The sequence below is a fragment of the Coregonus lavaretus genome, assembly GCF_964263955.1.
Source record: "Coregonus lavaretus genome assembly, contig: HAP1_SCAFFOLD_4419, whole genome shotgun sequence".
NCBI lineage: Eukaryota > Metazoa > Chordata > Actinopteri > Salmoniformes > Salmonidae > Coregonus > Coregonus lavaretus.
This window is the reverse complement of record NW_028158333.1, coordinates 1-22,136: the sequence shown is the minus strand read 5'-3', so window position 1 is coordinate 22,136 and position 22,136 is coordinate 1. Positions and strand designations below refer to the sequence as shown.

The 22,136-nt window shown below is 45.9% G+C and overlaps 2 protein-coding genes across 2 annotated transcripts; both read right to left on the bottom strand.

The window, feature by feature from the left end:
- Positions 1 to 127: 127 nt before the first annotated feature.
- On the bottom strand, positions 128 to 3,133 carry LOC311124115 (testis-expressed protein 47-like; the record flags this gene model as incomplete). The annotated part of the gene is made up of 7 exons (XM_084198323.1): positions 128 to 165; positions 412 to 559; positions 2,001 to 2,199; positions 2,437 to 2,498; positions 2,588 to 2,691; positions 2,775 to 2,850; positions 3,128 to 3,133. 7 exons carry the CDS (start codon positions 3,131 to 3,133, stop codon positions 128 to 130), a joined length of 633 nt encoding a protein of 210 aa, XP_084054449.1.
- Positions 3,134 to 7,101: 3,968 nt separating this feature from the next.
- Positions 7,102 to 21,738, bottom strand: LOC311124114 (delphilin-like; the record flags this gene model as incomplete). Its single annotated transcript, XM_084198322.1, has 15 exons — positions 7,102 to 7,173; positions 7,281 to 7,445; positions 10,523 to 10,641; positions 11,020 to 11,149; positions 11,664 to 11,750; positions 12,009 to 12,164; positions 14,458 to 14,654; positions 15,648 to 15,725; positions 16,262 to 16,349; positions 16,458 to 17,348; positions 18,440 to 18,759; positions 19,083 to 19,260; positions 19,621 to 19,718; positions 20,637 to 20,777; positions 21,579 to 21,738. 15 exons carry the CDS (start codon positions 21,736 to 21,738, stop codon positions 7,102 to 7,104), a joined length of 2,880 nt encoding a protein of 959 aa, XP_084054448.1.
- Positions 21,739 to 22,136: the final 398 nt, after the last annotated feature.

Sequence of the window (22,136 nt, the reverse complement as noted above, 5' to 3'; positions counted from 1 at the left end):
TTGAAATGGTTGTGAGTCATGGCTTAATCACATACATACGCATACATGCAGATATACAGTAAGAAAGTGTTTTATTTGGTGTTACTGATGGGAGGAGGATTGTCTAGTAATAATTTCTTCATTTCTTCTACCAGTAAAGTCTGCGGTGTGTTGGCCACACGATTTCTAAAATAAAAGACAAATAGTTGTTTTTAAATTATTCTGATTCCCGACTGAGGTCTATGTTCAATCCGGATTGCGGAAGATCTGCGCTATAGCGTGATTTAAATTTAAAGGCAATGTTCCCGCGTTCGAGGAGACTGCATGCACGGTAAATACTGCAGATGTCTGCTCAATTGGCAATTATCTTTAAATTTCAATCACGCTATAACGCGGATCTAGCCCTAGATAAAACGCACACAAAGCATTTACCGGAGTCCATGAGGATGTTGGTAGGCTTGGTGTAGGTTTGTAGGAAGGTGGATGGGGAGTGCAGCACAGGACTCTGACAGAGGTAGATGACTGTATCCTCCTCTAACAGAAGAGCCTGCTCCTGATCATCCTGGCCTGAACCGCTACCCTGTAACACACACACTCTCACACTGAACAGCTACCCTATAGATTTGAACAACACACACACACACACACACTGAACAGCTACCCTATAGAACAGCACACAGCTTTACTTGGCTCATCACGCTCTACGACTCCTTGTGGCGGGCCTGGCACCTGCAGGCTGACTTCAGTCATCAGTTGAGCTGTGTTTCCTCCGACACATTGGTGCAGCTGGCTTCTGTGTTAAGCGGGCCGGTGTTAAGAAGCGCGTTTTGGCGGGTCATGTTTCTGAGGACGCATGACTCGACCTGCGCCTCTCCCGAGCCCGTTGGAGAGTTGCAACGATGAGACGAGATCGAAATTGGGGATAAAATGCAAACAAAAAAACTAAACAAAAACGGCAGCCCCCGGACCTCATATGGTTTAGAACAACATAACACACTGAACAGCTACCCTATAGAACAACACACACACTGAACAGCTACCCTATAGAACAACACACACACTGAACAGCTACTCTATAGAGCAACACACACACTGAACAGCTACCCTATAGAACAACACACACTGAACAGCTACTCTATAGAGCAACACACACACTGAACAGCTACCCTATAGAACAACACACACACTGAACAGCTACTCTATAGAGCAACACACACACTGAACAGCTACCCTATAGAACAACACACACTGAACAGCTACTCTATAGAGCAACACACACACTGAACAGCTACCCTTTAGAACAACACACACACAGAACAGCTACCCTATAGAACAACACACACACTCAACAGCTACTCTATAGAGCAACACACACACTAAACAGCTACCCTATAGAACAACACACACTGAACAGCTACCCTATAGAACAACACACACTGAACAGCTACTCTATAGAGCAACACACACACTGAACAGCTACCCTATAGAACAACACACACACTGAACAGCTACTCTATAGAGCAACACACACACTGAACAGCTACCCTATAGAACAACACACACTGAACAGCTACTCTATAGAGCAACACACACACACTGAACAGCTATCCTATAGAACAACACACACACTGAACAGCTACCCTATAGAACAACACACACACTGAACAGCTACTCTATAGAGCAACACACACACTGAACAGCTACCCTATAGAACAACACACACTGAACAGCTACTCTATAGAGCAACACACACACTGAACAGCTACCCTATAGAACAACACACACACTGAACAGCTACCCTATAGAGCAACACACACACTGAACAGCTACCCTATAGAACAACACACACACTGAACAGCTACTCTATAGAACCACACAAACACAAACAGGCCTGTGACACTCCTCTCATGTAGAGGGCTTACATGCATCAAATCAAAATACCTTACAAAGGAAAGGATGGATTTGTCTTAAAATTGGCATGTACAGACATTCACCACCAACAGTGTTTGCATCTCCTTTACCCTGCGTTTGAGTAGACACACACACATCTTGTAGATCATGGCCAGGCTGTCTGGGACCAGGGTCTCCACGGACTGGGTCTGTGGGTTGGGGTCCTGGAGGCTGAGGGGCAGCGTCACGAAGCGGTAGCCCCACAACGGGAACATACGTCTCAGCACACAATGAGACACCACCAGGATACGCACCTCCTTCAGTGGGCATCTGGGCCAAAAACATCCAGTCAGATATTACATTTACATAATTTAGCAGACGCTCTGATCCAGAGCGACTTACAATTAGTGAGTGCATACATTTTCATACTGGCCCCCCGTTGGAAACGAACCCACAACCCTGGCGTTGCAAGCGCCATGCTCTACCAACTGAGCTACAGGGGTCCAGATAGCAGAGCAAAGCAAGGACCATCTATCCTCGATGAGGAGGAGTCAGAGGAAATCTTACTTTGGGATTTTCTCCATTTCGTTCAGATCTTCCAGAATCATGTGGAGAACTTCTGAAGAGGACTAAAACCAAAGAAATGCCATTTATAATGCTACTAATGGTGATACACCAACATCTGTAAGTGAGGTAAAATTGTTAATTCTCAACATACCTCCATCAAATGAATGATACTTTTGGGATATAATAGCAGTATGCCAGTGACTTTTTCAGTCTGTGTGTTTTTCTGGAATTTCGACAAAAATTGCTCATAGTATTCTGGAATGAAGACAAGCAGACAGTGAGCAACTCATTCTCTAGAAATACATTCTGGCTAAGATTTTACCTTTTTATTTTTTTACCTGCAATTGCACTTTGATTATCGTCAGCGTTTAGCTTTCTCGTCGCTACATACACCAGTCTATGGATAAAACGTTTCTACAAACCCAAGAGACAGAAACAAGCTGAGTTTAGACGCGCTCACTGCTAAAAACCTTCATTCATTGAAGGGATGCTGATCATGACCCCAAATCTGTATGTTAGCGCGCCATCGCGCGTCCTGTTTGGAAACTTCTATCACATGATAATTTATTGAAGTCTTCAGCCTTACTTTGCAGGTTGTTTTCTGTTTTTCGACATCGGTAAAAAGCGAGTTTTTGTAGGCGTTGAAATACGGATTGACGCTGCCAGGAAGAGATGATGGCAAAGGATTTACTGCCATGTTCCCGTTACTGTGGCAACTGCATCACCACGCGACAAACTGCACTTCATTTGGTCCATGTTCGTCATTAGCTCCAAAGAAGCTCGTGGGTATCAGGCAGTTTATTTGTCAAGCATTTGTCTTTTTACAGATCCAAAACAAGTACAACTGATCCAGAAGCAACCATATGGCCAACATAAAAAGTCAATATTTTTAGAACTATACAAAGTACTCCATTAATATCAATGAAAACATATTTAAAAAAAACACACTTAGGCTATACAAAATGAACATTTCAATAAATTAACAGTAAACTTAAATTGACCTAGAGTTATAATAGGCCTACATTTTAGACCCAACTTGTGAGAATACAATAAAAGTAAACAAATCCAGATGTACAATCATTTTAACACAAAGCAACACCTATAGCAACATGCAAATGCTTGTCATAAAACTGTACTGCACTTGTGGCACGATTTAAATGTGTAGCAGTGTCTTTTTGAACATGATGACAAATTGCAAGCCTGGTACAACAGGTCTGTAAATAAATACATTAGTATTTTCAAGATGGCAGCTCGGACTGAAATGTCTATGTAAAAATGAATTATGAAGGGAAAGTAGAAACACAGGAAATACCTTCAAAACAGCTTTAAATGAACACCAGCAAACAGTGAATATTTGTTCTAAAACAAGATTTTTTAAAAATGCAGTGGAATGGACGGTTCATCAGCAACAACCACAGTGACCCCAAGAGCCGCCTGGACCACTCAATGCTAAAATGGATTGATGTCTTTCAGTTAGCAGCTATTCATATATTAGCGCCAGTGGGTTAACCCTCTTATTTCATGTTGCTCTTCATACTGTAAAACACTTAGGAGAGTGGTATTCTTTGTTGTTTCCACTGCCCAGAGCAAGTTTTGAAATGCCAAATGTTAGGATGACAGCAATTACATTGGCACCAGAAAGCTTCTAAATTTTGTAGTAATAATTCACAGTACATTTGTCATGCCAATGTAATGATTCTTGGTAGGTTAATACTGCATTCTATCATCACAATCTACGAGGCAGTGATTATGTGTTTCTGTTGCACAGCACTTTGCAGATCAAGTTCATCTGTACAAATAATGCTCAGCTCTAGATAACATAACGTATGACTATCAGCCATCTAAAATGTCATAGTCATTTACATATACAGCTAACTGCCAAAATAAAGGAAACACTTGAGTAAATGAGGGATACAAAGTATATTAAAAGCAGGTGCTTCCACACAGGTGTGGTTACTGAGTTAATTAAGCAATTAACATCCCATCATGCTTAGGGTCATGTATAGAAATGGCCAGTTGCCCATTATTTTGGCTACCATGGCAAGAAGAAGAGATCTCAGTGACTTTGAAAGAGGGGTCTTAAAGGTGCATAGGGGATTTAAAGGGTGTGTGTCTCAGTCAACAGATTTCAACCAAATTGAACACTTATGGGAGATTCTGGAGCGGCGCCTGAGACAGCGTTTTCCACTGCTCATTAACAAAACACCAAATTATAGAATTTCTCATGGAAGAATGGTGTAGCATCCCTCAAATATACTGATTTTGTACGTTTGCCCACTGACAAAGACATGATCAGTCTATAATTTTAATGGTAGGTTTATTTGAACAGTCAGCAAAAATGTTATACATTGATTTGCATTTTAATGAGGGAAATAAGTATTTGACCCCTCTGCAAAACATGACTTAGTACTTGGTGGCAAAACCCTTGTTGGCAATCACTGAGGTCAGACGTTTCTTGTAGTTGGTCACCAGGTTTGCACACATCTCAGGAGGGATTTTGTTCCACTCCTCTTTGCAGATCTTCTCCAAGTCATTAAGGTTTTGAGTCTGACGTTTGGCAACTCGAACCTTCAGCTCCCTCCACAGATTTTCTATGGGATTAAGGTCTGGAGACTGGCTAGGCCACTCCAGGACTTTAATGTGCTTCTTCTTGAGCCACTCCTTTGTTGCCTTGGCCGTGTGTTTTGGGTCATTGTCATGGTGGAATACCCATCCACGACCCATTTTCAATGCCCTGGCTGAGGGAAGGAGGTTCTCACCCAAGAGTTGACGGTACATGGCCCCGTCCATCGTCCCTTTGATGCAGTGAAGTTGTCCTGTCCCCTTAGCAGAAAAACACCCCCAAAGAATAATGTTTCCACCTCCATGTTTAATGGTGGGGATGGTGTTCTTGGGGTCATAGGCAGCATTCCTCCTCCTCCAAACACGGCGAGTTGAGTTGATGCCAACGAGCTCCATTTTGGTCTCATCTGACCACAACACTTTCACCCAGTTCTCCTCTGAATCATTCAGATGTTCATTGGCAAACTTCAGACGGCCCTGTATATGTGCTTTCTTGAGCAGGGGGACCTTGCGGGCGCTGCAGGATTTCAGTCCTTCACGGCGTAGTGTGTTACCAATTATTTTCTTGGTGGCTATGGTCCCAGCTGCCTTGAGATCATTGACAAGATCCTCCCGTGTAGTTCTGGGCTGATTCTTCACCATTCTCATGATCATTGCAACTCCACGAGGTGAGATCTTGCATGGAGCCCCAGGCCGAGGGAGATTGACAGTTCTTTTGTGTTTCTTCCATTTGCGAATAATCGCACCAACTGTTGTCACCTTCTCACCAAGCTGCTTGGCGATGGTCTTGTAGCCCATTCCAGCCTTGGGTAGGTCTACAATCTTGTCCCTGACATCCTTGGAGAGCTCTTTGGTCTTGGCCATGGTGGAGAGTTTGGAATCTGATTGATTGATTGCTTCTGTGGACAGGTGTCTTTTATACAGGTAACAAGCTGAGATTAAGAGCACTCCCTTTAAGAGTGTGCTCCTAATCTCAGCTCGTTACCTGTATAAAAGACACCTGGGAGCCAGAAATCTTTCTGATTGAGAGGGGGTCAAATACTTATTTCCCTCATTAAAATGCAAATAAATTTATAACCTTTTTGACATGCGTTTTTCTGGATTTTGTTGTTGTTCTGTCTCTCACTGTTCAAATAAACCTACCATTAAAATGATAGACTGATCATTTCTTTGTCAGTGGGCAAACGTACAAAATCAGCAGGGGATCAAATACTTTTTTCCCCTCACTGTAGTTATAACAACTTGTAGAAGTTATGCCAAGGCGCATTGAAGCTGTTGTGGTGGCTTGGGGTGGCCCAACGCCCTATTAAAACACTTGTCTGTGTTTCTGTCACGTCTCCTCCCGTTGCTCCCTTCCGGCGTTCTGATTCGCCGGTCTACTGAGCCACCGGTCTGAGCGCACCACCTCGGCAACACCAGAATGGAAAGCCAATGCACCCAAATCACCTCCAGTGCACCTGCACCTCATCATCACCCCTATATAGCCCTGGACTGTTCAGTGTTGTGTTGTGTGTGATTGTTAGTGTCTTGTCGTGTACTCGCTCTTTGTTGTTCTCTTGCTCAGTGTTAAGTAAACCTTTACATTGTTGATTCCTGCGTCTACGTCCTGCCTCTTCGTATCCTCAGTACTCATCACAGTTTCCATTATGTTGTCAGTTACCTGCACATCTATGCTTTATCGATACAATTTCAATATAATTTCAATTTAATACAATCCAATATAAAATATATACTCATATTATCTAAACATATTCATCTTCATTACTAATTTCTAGTGCCACTTGACCTTACCAGGAAAAACTCTGGACCCTTTGGCTGAGAGTTCTTTCTGGTCAGATCACATGGTCAGGAAGAACTCCTGGCCCTACGGCATTCCGTAGTGTTGAAGATCATGTTGTTTGTGTCCCAGTAACTGTGACTGTTTCTTTGTGTTGTCTTGGCACTTTGGTTGTGGAGAGCAGAGGAGCTATCCAGTCTCTACCAGGCCAGGGGAGAGGGCACTCTGGGGCTGCAGGAGTTCTCAGTGGCCTGGGTCTCTTTCTACCAGGCCAGGGGAGAGGGCACTCTGGGGCTGCAGGGGTTCTCAGTGGCCTGGGTCTCATTCTACCAGGCCAGGGGAGAGGGCACTCTGGGGCTGCAGGGGTTCTCAGTGGCTTGGGTCTCATTCAGTGCTCTCTGGAAAACAGAACCAATCATCGTACATGAGTCACAGATGCATTTGAATGCTGTCAAATTGTACGGTCAGAGACCTGTCAAGGGCATCATTATGGCTACTGGCTCACCTCAAACTTAGAAGTAAACTCAGCGAAAATGGCGAAGAAGGCCTCAGTGGAGGTGGCCTTGCTGTCCTCTCCAAAGTACGAGGCCACCTTAGTGAACTCGTCCATGGCTCTCAGCTGCAGAGAGTCCAGAGACTGAACCGCTGGGTGACTGTTCTCCAGGAAGCCCTTTATCTCCAGGGTCAAGGGTCAAACTGTCAACTGTCAGACCATTCGAAGCACAGTGACACATTCTTACTAGTAACATACTGACCACTGTTATGGTGTAATTACAGTACAAGTCAAAAGTTTGGACACACCTACTCATTCAAGGCTTTTTCTTTATTTTTTAAACTATTTTCTACATTGTAGAATAATAGTGAAGACATCAAAACTATGAAATAACACATATGGAATCATGTAGTAACCAAAAAAGTGTTAAACAAATCAAAATATATTTTATATTTGAGATTCTTCAAAGTAGCCACCCTTTGCCTTGATGACAGCTTTGCACACTCTTTGTATTCTCTCAACCAGCTTAATGAGGTAGTCAACTGGAATGCATTTCAATTAACAGGTGTGCCTTGTTAAAAGTTAATTTGTGGAATTTCTTTCCTTCTTAATGTGTTTGAGCCAATCAGTTGTGTTGTGACAAGATAGGGGTGGTATACAGAAGATAGCCCTATTGGTAAAAGACCAAGTCCATATTATGGCAAGAACAGCTCAAATAAGCAAAGAGAAATGACAGTCCATCATTACTTTAAGACATTAAGGTCAGTCAATACGGAAAATTTCAGTTTCTTCAAGTGCAGTCACAAAAACCATCCAGCGCTATGATGAAACTGGCTCTCATGAGGACACCCTGTCAGACTGGTGTAGGTGGATGATAGGAATCAGGCGCAGGAAACCAGGAGGACGTCAACAGAACTTTACTAAGTCCAAACACAAGTATAAGTCGCCAACCCAACCGGGTGGCGCGAACAATTACGCACGAAATACACAGTGCGAGAAAACAAGGAAAAGCGCACACAGTGCGAGCTCTCGTAATTACAACACAACGAGAGAACAAACTCGAAGAGGCAGGCTGACAAAAACACGCATCACAATGGAATCAGCAGGAGCGACCGCGCCGACCGCCGATATGGACGAACGTCTTCGTGGTCAGGAGGACCGAATGAACCAGGTCTGTCACGCCCTGGAGAGGGTGATGAACACTCTACACCGATGGGAGACCAGCGGGGTGCCCACACCTCCAACCACCGACCCAGCTCCAGCGGTCAGCCCTCCGGTTTCATCTCCGGAACCCAGTGGGATTCGGCTCTCGCTCCCGAGGGCGTACGACGGCTCCACCGCCGGGTGTCAAGGGTTCCTGCTGCAGGTGGAGCTCTACCTCGCCACCGTACACCCGGCGCCCTCGGGACACGAGAGCGTCTCAGCCCTCATCTCCTGTCTCACCGGCAAGGCGTTGGAGTGGGCCAACGCCGAGTGGAGGAGAATGGACGCCGCAACCACGAACTATGCGGAGTTCTCCCGCCGCTTCCGTGCTGTATTCGACCATCCACCAGAAGGGAAGGCGGGGGGGGAACGTCTGTTCTACCTCCGACAGGGGATGAGGAGCGCACAGGACTTTGCCTTAGAGTTCCGGACCCTAGCGGCTGATGCAGGGTGGAATGAGCGGGCCCATATTGACCATTTCCGCTGCAGCCTCCGAGAGGACGTCCAGCGAGAGTTGGCGTGCAGGGACACGTCGTTAACTTTCGACCAACTGGTCGACATGGCCATCCGGCTGGATACCCTGCTCGCCACCCGTGGGCGTCCCGGAGGGGGGGGTTCGCCCATTCCACTCTCCAGCGCCTCCGAGCCGAGTCCTATGGAGCTCGGAGGTGCTGGCGCTAGGGAACGGAGGAGGAGGAGCCCGAGGGGACCCGGCCCTTGCACCAACTGTGGTCGTGGAGGGCACACTGCGGCTAGGTGCTGGGGCGGGTCCTCCAGGGGAGGAGATGGCAGGTCTAGCATTGGGGGGTCCCCCCAGGTGAGTAGGCGCCCTGCTTACCCAGAGCTTTCTGTCGTGCACCTAACCTTGCCTGTTTGTTTCCGTTTCAGTCGTGTCACTGAGGACTTCATGATCGTGGTTTATTGTTTTTATCGTGGTTTCTTTAATAATAAAGTCTACGATGTTCGCTCAACACGCTGCGCTTTGGTCTGCTCCTTTCTACGATCGTGACACACCCACAGGAAAGGAAGACCCAAAGTTACCTCTGCTGCAGAGGATAAGTTCATTAGAGTTAACTGCACCTCAGATTGCAGCCCAAATAAATGATTCACAGAGTTAAAGTAACAGACACATCTCAAATTTGAGATTTTTGGTTCCAACCGCTGTGTCTTTGTGAGACGCAGAGTAGGTGAACGGATGATCTCTGCATGTGTGGTTTCCACGTGAAGCATGGAGGAGGAGGTGTGATGGTGTGGGGGTGCATTACTGGTGACACTGTCAGTGATTTATTTAGAATTCAGGGCACACTTAACCAGCATGGCTACCACAGCATTCTGCAGCGCTATGCCATACCAATCTGGTTTGCGCTTAGTGGGACTGTCATTTGTTTTTCAACAGGACAATGACCCAAAACAAACCTCCAGGCTGTGTAAGGGCTATTTGACCAAGAAGGAGAGTGATGGAGTGCTGCATCAGATAACCTGGCCTCCACAATCACCCGACCTCAACCCAATTGAGATGGTTTGGGATGAGTTGGACCGCAGAGTGAAGGAAAAGCAGCCAACAAGTGCTCAGCATATGTGGGAACTCCTTCAAGACTGTTGGAAAAGCATTCCTCATGAAGCTGGTTGAGAGAATGTCAATAGTGTGCAAAGCTGTCATCAAGGCAAAGGGTGGCTACTTTGAATAATCTAAAATCTAAAATATATTTTGATTTGTTTAACCCTTTTTTGGTTACTACATGATTCCATATGTGTTATTTTATAGTTTTTGATGTCTTCACTATTATTCTACAATGTAGAAAATAGTAAAAATAAAGAAAAACCCTTGAATGAGTAGGTGTGTCCAAACTTTTGACTGGTACTGTAAATCAAATCAAATTTTATTTTCCCAATGCGCTGAATACAACAGGTGTAGACTTTACTGTGAAATTCTTACTTACGAGCCCATTCCCAACAATGCAGACTATTACAGTGTAATTACTAACTACAGTGTGTTACTATGTGCGTGAAATGTGTTGTGAAGGGCTTTCTTGTTGTTGATGGAAGGATACACTCATGACGGCAGCGAAGTGATCCTCGGCCGTGGCAGGGATCTTCTGACAGGCTGTCCTGATGTCCTTGATGATGGAGTGGAGGTCAGCCAGCTCAGCTGTCAGGACTCGTTGATTCACTTCAGAGAAAGTTCAATAGAAAACCATGCAGTATGACTCATGTGAGACACATCCCTGATTCATTGCAGAGAAAGTTAAATTGAAAACCATGCAGTATGACTTATATGAGACAAATCCAATGCATAGTGTCTAATGTCAATGCCATTCATTATAAATGCTGTAGTTTTTCAGTCTTATGAGATAACTGCTGTAAGGCATATCTCAATATTGAAAAGTAACTATCAGGAAACGAATTATCAGGAACCTGATAAGGACATGACTTGTAGTACATATTGAAATGCACTAAATGGAACTAATGCATTCTGCTAGTGAACCTCAGAGTTCTGCTGACGGACAGAGCCAGGTAAAGAGCATTGTGTGTTGTTGTCTTACTGTACCTTTGGCTGCGAGTGGCACGGTTGTGAGGTCCCTGGCAAAGTTCAGCAGTTCTGGGAAGTGTTGGCATAGCGATTTGGCAAGAATGTGGAGGAAGGTGGATTTACCATCCACTGTTTTAGTGGTGCTGAGCTGTAAGAAGGAAGGTGAGATAGAATTTGGCATTAGAAAGACGTCAACACCAAGGCAAAGACAACACAAATCCTAAAAAGACAAATGGGGCTAAAGCCCAGTCAGTTAGAGCATGAACATCCATTCATCCAGATGAGGCTAAAGCCCAGTCAGTTAGAGCATGAACATCCATTCATCCAGATGAGGCTAAAGCCCAGTCAGTTAGAGCATGAACATCCATTCATCCAGATGAGGCTAAAGCCCAGTCAGTTAGAGCATGAACATCCATTCATCCAGATGAGGCTAAAGCCCAGTCAGTTAGAGCATGAACATCCATTCATCCAAATGAGGCTAAAGCCCAGTCAGTTAGAGCATGAACATCCATTCATCCAGATGAGGCTAAAGCCCAGTCAGTTAGAGCATGAACATCCATTCATCCAGATGAGGCTAAAGCCCAGTCAGTTAGAGCATGAACATCCATTCATCCAAATGAGGCTAAAGCCCAGTCAGTTAGAGCATGAACATCCATTCATACCTCAGTGAGAAAGTTGATCTTAAAGCCAGTGGTTTTGTTTGTCTTGGGTTGACCATTGTTCAGGTAATTCCCCATTGCCAGCACAAACTGTAGACAGAAACAGAGGTTTAGAAACAGTTTACCAGTAACACATCGTGATCACCACATTATCCATACCTCGGAGTCTGTATCATATTATCTTATCCTATATGATTTTACACACAATGCATCTTCTTTAATAACCTTAGATTACAACAGCAGGGTAACATAAATAATATGAAATAAACAAGAGAGCTGTTTGCCATTTCTCAACCATTAAGCTACTGTTTTCCACTCTCAGGGAGCGAGTTACAATAGTTTTATTACCTCGAGGATCTTGGCCAGTTTCTTGCTGCTTCTGAGTTCTACCGAGGCCCTGTAGATCCATTCGTATCCAGCCTTCATCTCCTCTGTCTTCTCCTGCAGGGTCGTCTTAAAATGGAGGCTCCGCAGGCGAGTCTTATACTCAGGGACCATCAGCATCTGGGCACACACAGATTATGAACTTGAAAAATACTGTCACTATTGCTAGTAAAGTAACATATTACTGTACAGTCGGGGTCAAAAGTTTTGAGAATGACACAAGTATTGGTCTTCACAAAGTTCACTGCTTCAGTGTTATGAGATATTTTTGTCAGATGTTACTATGGGATACTGAAGTATAATTACAAGCATTCCATAAGTGGCAATGGCTTTTATTGACAATTACATTAAGTTTATGCAGAGTCAATATTTGCAGTGTTGATCCTGCTTTTTCAAGACCTCTGCAATCCGCCCTGGCATGCTGTCAATTAACTTCTGGGCCACATCCTGACTGATGCCAGCCCATTCTTGCATAATCAATGCTTGGAGTTTGTCAGAATTTGTGGGTTTTTGTTTGTCCACCCGCCTCTTGAGGATCGACCACAAGTTCTCAATGGGATTAAGGTCTGGGGAGTTTCCTGGCCATGGACCCAAAATGTCGATGTTTTGTTCCCCGAGCCACTTAGTTATCACTTTTGCCTTATGGCAAAGTGCTACATCATGCTGGAAAAGGCATTGGTCGTCACCAAACTGTTCTTGGATGGTTGGGAGAAGTTGCTCTCGGAGGATGTGTTGGTACCATTCTTTATTCATGGCTGTGTTCTTAGGCAAAATTGTGAGTGAGCCCACTCCCTTGGCTGAGAAGCAACCCCACACATGAATGGTATCAGGATGCTTTACTGTTGGCATGACACAGGACTGATGGTAGCGCTCACCTTGTCTTCTCCGGACAAGGTGTTTTCCGGATGCCCCAAACAATCAGAAAGGGGATTCATCAGAGAAAATGACTTTACCCCAGTCCTCAGCAGTCCAATCCCTGTACCTTTTGCAGAATATCAGTCTGTCCCAGATGTTTTTCCTGGAGAGAAGTGGCTTCTTTGCTGCCCTTCTTGACACCAGGCCATCCTCCAAAAGCCTCACTGTGCGTGCAGATGCACTCACACCTGCCTGCTGCCATTCCTGAGCAAGCTCTGCACTGGTGGTGCCCCGATCCCGCAGCTGAATCAACTTTAGGAGACTTCCTGGCGCTTGCTGGACTTTCTTGGGCGCCCTGACGCCTTCTTCACAACAATTGAACCTCTCTCCTTGAAGTTCTTGATGATCCAATAAATGGTTGATTTAGGTGCAATCTTACTAGCAGCAATATCCTTGCCTGTGAAGCCCTTTTTGTGCAAAGCAATGATGACGGCACGTGTTTCCTTGCAGGTAACCATGGTTAACAGAGGAAGAACAATGATTTCAAGCACCACCCTCCTTTTAAAGCTTCCAGTCTGTTATTCTAACTCAATCAGCATGACAGAGTGATCTCCAGCCTTGTCCTCGTCAACACTCTCACCTGTGTTAACAAGAGAATCACTGACATGATGGCAGCTGGTCCTTTTGTGGCATGGCTGAAATGCAGTGGAAATGTTTTTTGGGGATTAAGTTAATTTTCATGGCAAATAGGGACTTGGCAATTAATTGCAATTCATCTGATCACTCTTCATGACATTCTGGAGTATATGCAAATTGCCATCATCAAAACTGAGGCAGCAGACTTTGTGAAAATTAGTATTTGTGTCATTCTCAAAACTTTTGACCACGACTGTAGTAAACTAGTACTACACTCTTAGAAAAAAATATGCTATCTAGAACCTAAAAGGGTTCGGCTGTCCCCATAGGAAAACCCTTTGAAGAACCCTTTTTGGTTCCAGGTATAACCCTTTTGGGTTCTATGTAACTCTTTCCACAGAGGGTTCTACATGGAACCCAAAAGGGTTATACCTGGAACGGAAAAGGGTTCTACCTGGAACCAAAATGGTTCTCCTATGGGGATAGCCGAAGAACCCTTTTGGAACCCTTTTTTCTAAGAGTGTATAGTATACAGTAAAATACTTAAACAACATTTTAAAACATTCTAGCCACAGTCTAGAGCAGGGTTCCCCAACTGGGTGGTTTTATTTGGTTTTCTGGAAATGTGTTCCCAAGTATTCCCATCCATAATAGAGGGACACGTGATGAAATGATCATGTTTTAGTCAAATATTATATCTGTTTGGGCTTCTTGCGGTTCATTTGAAGTCTACAAATGATTTGTAATTATGTTCCGGCCCACCAACCATCCGCTCAAGAAAGAATCGGTCCGTGGATGAATCTAGATGATGATCCCTGGCCTAGAGGGACAGGCTGGGCCAATACAGACATCATTGGCTGAAACCACCAGTGGCTCCCGACCAACCATTTGGGAAACATTGACACAACAGCGTCTCAGTTACCTGCATGACAAACTGGTCAGGGTCGCTGAGTTTGGCGGAGTCCTGGTCGAAACATTGGTACTGTTTGACTTCCTGGTCATCGGGGGCGTAGAGCAGCAGCTGCTTGATGTGGGCCGGCTCCAGTCTGTCTGTGCTCATAGTCATCAGGACCTTGCGCAGCTCACCTGGAGACAGCTTCAGGTGGGCGATCAGGATGGCTGGGGAGAGGAGGAGTGGAATGATGGGATGGAGGAGAGGAGGTTTATTTGTTTATTTGGACGCCATTAGCTGTTACATTAGCAACTGATACTCTTTCTGGGGTCCACACAAAACAGTCATAGACAATAAAAACAGACCTTAACTGATAAACAACAACAACATGTTTCTGTAGAAATCAGAGAACCTGTGTTTGAATCTCAGAGCCACCTGGCCCTAGAGGGTCTGTTCAGATCATTGAGATAAAGGTTCCTGGGGGCCAAGGCCATGGTCATGGTTCAGATCCCTGGGGGCCAAGGCCATGGTCATGGTTCTGATCCCTGGGGGTCAAGGCCATGGTCATGGTTCAGATCCCTGGGGGCCAAGGTCATGATCATGGTTCAGATCCCTGGGGGCCAAGGTCATGATCATGGTTCAGATCCCTGGGGGCCAAGGCCATGGTCATGGTTCAGATCCCTGGGGGCCAAGGCCATGGTCATGGTTCAGATCCATGGGGGCCAAGGCCATGGTCATGGTTCAGATCCCTGGGGGCCAAGGTCATGATCATGGTTCAGATCCCTGGGGGCCAAGGCCATGGTCATGGTTCAGATCCCTGGGGGCCAAGGTCATGATCATGGTTCAGATCCCTGGGGGCCAAGGCCATGGTCATGGTTCAGATCCCTGGGGGCCAAGGTCATGATCATGGTTCAGATCCCTGGGGGTCAAGGCCATGGTCATGGTTCAGATCCCTGGGGGCCAAGGTCATGATCATGGTTCAGATCCCTGGGGGCCAAGGTCATGATCATGGTTCCGATCCCTGGGGGCCAAGGTCATGATCATGGTTCAGATCCCTGGGGGTCAAGGCCATGGTCATGGTTCAGATCCCTGGGGGCCAAGGTCATGATCATGGTTCAGATCCCTGGGGGCCAAGGCCATGGTCATGGTTCTGATCCCTGGGGGTCAAGGCCATGGTCATGGTTCAGATCCCTGGGGGCCAAGGTCATGGTCATACTCACAGGCGTTGTAGGCTTTCTTATGAGACAGAATCTCCACCACGTCTTTCTTTTTAAAGCTCTCGGGCAGGAAGGCTGGCTCTGGAAGAGAGACTGACACATTTAATCACAGTGTAAGGATGCTGCTCTCCAGGCACCAGGGTTGGAAACACTAACAGGCACTAAAGGTGGATGGGTAATGAGAGAAGAGAGGGATGGTAGGTGGTGCCTTATGGAGAATGCATTTGATGAGCAGGTGAATAGACGCGCTTAGTAGACTCCATTGGACAACTTGGTGAACTGTAAACGCATAACAACAACATGGAATATCAGCAATACACTGACACCATGAAACACAAAACAAGCCATGTTGAATTAATGAAAGCAATGTACTTTTCCACAGCTATGAAATAAAATCATTATATTGCAATATACAGTATAGCAGGGTTCCCTGGTCTCAATGGGACTCCCTGTTAAATAAAGGTCAAATAAATACATCAATAAATAAATATATCTGACTATGAGGGTAGAAGGACAATATTAAAAAATGTTATCAACAGAACCAGTGATATGAATACACTATATGATATGACTATGAGATGAGATGTTTGATGAAGAGGTCATAATAAAGAACTTACTGGAACTCCGTTGGGTACCAAAGTGCAACTCTAGATCGAGATACTTCACCATGTCACTCAGTTTGTCATAGTCGGGGTCCTCTCCAAGCTAAAGCAGACAAAGTATCTCACCTGTCAATACATTTCTTAACACAACAACAACAACAAACAGTACTGATTCCAGGTTCAGGGTTAGTACAATAGACTCGACACATGCCTGTCCCCAGATGGTTCCCTCAGAGTTCTCCACCTGCTCCCAGCGCAGTCTCCTCACACTCATGTGGTTGGTGTCCCCAGCACAGGGACTGGAATTGGGCAGCGGAGGCGGGTCACAGGGGGGCGGCAGGGGTGGAGGGGGCGGTGGGGGGACCTTGTGTTTCTGGAGCTCTGACACTGAGGTGGGGGTCTCGTAGGTCTGTGATTGAGGGGGCTGGGGAGGGTGACTCTGGGGCTGGGACAGGTGAGGGGCCTGGGGGGGCAGGCTGTGGTGAAGCTGGGGCTGGGGCTGGGGCTGGTAGGGCTGGTGGTGAAGCTGGTGGTGTCTCTGGAGGGCAAGCTGGCTTTGCCTGTTGGGCTGAGGGGAGAGCTGGGGACACAGGATGGGCTGGGTCAGGGGCTGAGGCTGGCTGGCCTGACGGGGCAGGTTCCTGGGGCGAGAGGGCTGTGGAGAGTAGCGATGGCCCAGGGGGAGAGTCATCTGAGGAGCCTGGTGGTGGACACAGCCCTGTAGCTCATCTCTGGTAGGCAGCACCTTGTGTAGGATCGGCCTGTTGTACGTGAAGGCCCGTGGAGGAGGCGGGGGAGGGGGGATGATGGGGTGCTGCGGCTGAAAGGACATGCGCGCCCTGGGGATGTGTTCGGGGGAGAAGTGGGAGAGGACAGGGGTAATGGGGAGGGGGTCGGAGAAGCTGAAGGGTGGTGGGGGTAAGGGGGTGGGGAAGGGCGGGGGCGGAGGGGCGCTCTGCGGGGGCGGGGGGATGGGGATGTGTTCTGACCCGGAGGAGTAGGTGAGGGAGGTGGCGTCATCGTTGCTGCTGATGTCCTCACTGCTGGCACTGCTCAGCTGGCGGGGGAGGTAGCTCACCTCCTGCTCATCCTGGAAACTCATCTGGACACAGCAGATAATCATCAGTCTCACACCTAATCAGACACACCATGTAATCTGATTTACATCTTGTAACCAGTCTTCAGACACACCTTATAATTAACCTTCATTGTACATCGATAATGTATGTAATCATTTCCTATTCACGTGCACTGCTTTTCTTCAGAAACCATGGAAACCAACCCCATAAATATCTGTTGATGCAATAACAACTACATTTACTGTACCGTCTGTATCATGTTAGTAAAGATCAGATTTCTTATACTGTACTGTAGATAATTTAATAACTTGTTGGACATGACTGTTTCTGCACTCAATGAATTTGATCTGGTATTCAAAAAAATGCTGCGTTAAAAACAACCCAGCGCTGGGTAAATAGTGGACAGAACACACATTGGGTCATATTTGGGTAATCAGGTTATTTTCAGTAGGCGTGGCCTATTGGTGGCATGGCTTTCAGATAGGTATTTTTGGCCACCCGTGATAGTAAATGTTGTTCCTGTTCATCATGTTAAGTTTGTACACTGCAAATTAAAATGTTCCTTCAATATTTTTGCTAAATAGATATTTTAATTTAAATGTAATAACATTATTATTTAAATATTATAGCAAAGTGGTAACTCTCCCTACATTGGGATATGCTGATAGGCACTTGAGAAACTCATACTCTTGTGTAAAACTCATTAAAGCTACAAAAGTCTCAGTGCTCATCCTTAACATGTGATGACAATACTGTACAACAGAACATGAACCAGAATTATATTTACTATTTGAAAGCCAAAAATAACTTTAAAAACCTATTTGAAAGCCACGCCCCTACTAAGCCACACCTCCAGTCTTCAGATCTGACCTGGCTCTGGCTCTCTCACCTCCTCATGGTGACTATCCCTTCATGTACTGTATCCGTCTATCACCTCCTCATAGTGACTATCTCTTCATGTACTGTCTCCGTCTCTCACCTCCTCATAGTGACTATCTCTTCATGTACTGTCTCCGTCTCTCACCTCCTCATAGTGACTATCTCTTCATGTACTGTCTCCGTCTCTCACCTCCTCATAGTGACTATCTCTTCATGTACTGTCTCCGTCTCTCACCTCCTCATAGTCATTCTCTCCTGGGAGGAAGTCTTCCACCAGAGTGACACGGTGTCCCAGCTGTTCGCTCAGAGCGTCCAGAAACTTGTCAGTGTCCCTGCTCCGGGGGGGTCTGGAGAAGGTGAAAAGCTTCCTGCGTCTGGACAGGGGGCTGGTGGGGTCGTCAGAGTTCTGGGGGGATAGAGGTGGGCTCTCTAGGCTCACGTAGGGGTTGGAGTCAGCGCTACCCGGAGAGGGGATGGTTCCCTCGTGGTAGAACTCGTACAGAGGGTCAGGCAGAGGCTCCTTCCATGTCAGAGACAGACCTGATTTACGGTTCCCTGTTGGGGGGAGAAGAAACCCTCCATTATTTAAAAGGTGTCTAACAGAGGACTTTGTGACTCAGCGGTTTATTTGGTTGAAATAAAACTTGACCCACGTGGCAGCTGTCGGTTCCATTTACTCTAAAGAAGTCTCTTTAAACCACATGGGTTCCATCTTAAATCATCTTATTTGGCATCCTTGAAGTGAGTATGAGTGACAACGTTTATGACAATGTTATTGTAACCTTTACAATTTACTGACCATTGGCTTCAAGTGGTTGCTGTGTCAACAGTGTGTGTGTGTGTCTGTGTGTGTGTGTGTGTGTGTATGTCTGTGTTACCTGTGCTACCTTGACTGAGAGAGGAGCGAGCTGGAGACTGGCCATAGGCGTCAGTCTGTCCCAGCTCGGCTCGGTCAGGCAGGGTCAATGGAGAGCAGCGACTGTGACTCTGCTGCATGGCCTTCACGGCACTCTTCCCTGTGTACACACTCTCCAGCTCCGTGTACACTCCTGACATCTAGGGGTCGTAGGTGTGAGCAGGCCGTTAGCACAAAGCACTGGGAACGCTTTATCACAAGGTCTGCTTATAAACTCTTTATGAATCATAACTAGATAGTTTGTTAACCATTATTGACCTTGAGTAAAAATCCTAAACAACATGCCTCATATTTGTCTTGCTTTAAACGTTAGCATAACCATATAATAATGTTTTCAGACTGTTCATGAGCAGACGTCCAGATAAAGTGTTTCCAAAAGCACTGGTAAAAGCATTGCCTGGTAAGTAGTTATCTTTATAAATAGCCGGCTCTGGTGTACACACATAATTAGCACCGCTGGCTCTGCATGTCTGAGCATTGTGTTGCAGTTTTATACCCACGTGATTCAGGTCAGGGGACTCTGGGAAGGAGGTGCCGTCTCCACACTGTCTCTCTCCGGGTGTCCCACTCCCACTCCCTGGTGCATCCACATGAATCCCTGCGTCCACATGAAGGACAGGGACAAGCAGTCATGAGCATCCACCTCCTCTCGAACCCAGAGAGGAGGGGAGACAGCAGGATAATGTAGTTAACAGCACGGAGAAGCAACAGAGACTGTAGTCCAGTCACTGTGGTCTGGATCCTAACTTGAGATCTACTGTGCGCTACACAGTACACACCGTAACATTAATTTCTGCACAAATCTCCCATTGGTGTCAATGTACGGTTTATGCTAAATCCCAAGTTACTGTATGCATTTCTCAAGTTAAGATTTGGCCCTATGAGAGTATAGATAGGCTTAATGCAATACTAGGCTTGGATATACACTGGGTATACCAAACATTAGGAACACCTTCCTAATATTGAGTTGCACCCTCCCCTTTTGCCCTCAGAACAGCCTCAATTAGTTTGGGTATGGACTCTACAAGGTGTCGAAAGCTGGCCCATGTTGACTCCAATGCTTCCCACAGTTGTGTCAAGTTGTCTGGATATTCTTTGTGTGGTGGGCCATTCTTAATACACACTGGAAACTGTTGAGCGTGAAAAACCCAGCAGCGTTGCAGTTCTTGACACAAACTGGTGCGCCTGGCACCTACTACCATACCCCGTTCAAAGGCACTTAAATATTTTGTCTCAAGGCTTAAAAATCCTTCTTTAACCTGTCTCCTCCCCTTCATCTACACTGATTGAAGTGGATTTAACAGGTGACATCAATAAGGGATCATAGATTTCACCTGGATTCACCTGGCCAGTCTATGTCATGGAAAGAGCAGGTGTTCCTAATGTTTTGTATGGTCAGTGTATGTTCTCTGTTAACAGCAGCAGGTGAACCCTCAGCCCTGGAATGATTGGTTGAGAGGAAACCCTTCCAATCAAGGATAAGGATAAATAGTTGTTGAGCTGATCACATTCGTACCCATTCCCAGGTGTGTTCTGATGATACAGTCGTCAGAGCTCCTCTCCCGTACGGTGTCTCTGTAGGAGGTTCCTGACACACGGACTGAGCTGCTCCTCCTGTGGTGCTCCTGTCCTGCACCTGGCACTGGCTCTGCATCCGCTGCACACACACATACACACACACGCACACACACAGAGAGAGAGAAGAATTAGAATGACAAGAGGAAATATTTAAGAATATCCCACACACCCACTGAACAATAAATATATCCTCTAGTCGTCAGTTCTTGTCATGGTAATATCTAGCTGTCTCTGCCAAGCCTTGTCTCTCAAGAAGAAAAGCATCACCCACTATGGAAGAGAAGACAATCAATTATACAAATCTAAACCGTTGAGGGCATAACCAGACAGAGACCCCTCCTGTAACTCAACTCACTCACCCCCAACAGACCCAACCCAAGCAGGCAGAGAGATGTGACTAATGGCTAGCTAACCCACCTGCAGTCTTCCCATCCCAAGCAGGCAGAGAGATGTGACTAATGGCTAGCTAACCCACCTGCAGTCTTCCCATCCCAAGCAGGCAGAGAGATGTGACTAATGGCTAGCTAACCCACCTGCAGTCTTCCCATCCCAAGCAGGCAGAGAGATGTGACTAATGGCTAGCTAACCCACCTTCAGTCTTCCCATCCCAAGCAGGCAGAGAGATGTGACTAATGGCTAGCTAACCCACCTGCAGTCTTCCCAACCCAAGCAGGCAGAGAGATGTGACTAATGGCTAGCTAACCCACCTGCAGTCTTCCCATCCCAAGCAGGCAGAGAGATGTGACTAATGGCTAGCTAACCCACCTTCAGTCTTCCCATCCCAAGCAGGCAGAGAGATGTGACTAATGGCTAGCTAACCCACCTGCAGTCTTCCCAACCCAAGCAGCAGAGAGATGTGACTAATGGCTAGCTAACCCACCTGCAGTCTTAAAGCCAAGGAAGCGTGAGATCTTGCTCTGACAGTGTTCCTGCTCCTCGTAGGTCAACAGCTGGTAGATGAACTGCCAGATCACCTGCTTGGCTGGAGTGTCCAACACCGGGAATACATCAACAATCAGGGTGTCCACGTTCCTGAACATATATATACAAGGGCAGAGCCGCCATTTTAGAAACTCTGAACATCTCAGACAAAGAATTGAAATCTGTCTTTTTTGTTGCTAAAATAAAAGTGTTTTAAAACATGCTACAATAAAAAGAAGAAAAACTAAAGCACTAATAATGTGTTAAATAATATAATTAATAGTTATAATTAACTAATGGTAATCTTGATGCTTCCAATAACTGAATGGATCTTTTAACCAACGTTTCATCAGGGTATTTTACAGGGAGGTACAAGTCATTCTCTGAGGTACAACTCAACTCCTACCAGTGTGCTGGAGTTTTTCTTCTTTTTCTTATTAAGAATACTTTTTTCTCCATGCACCTGGCAGCACGTTAATGTGTGCGAGTTTACTTTCCCAAACATGCTAAAATAAAA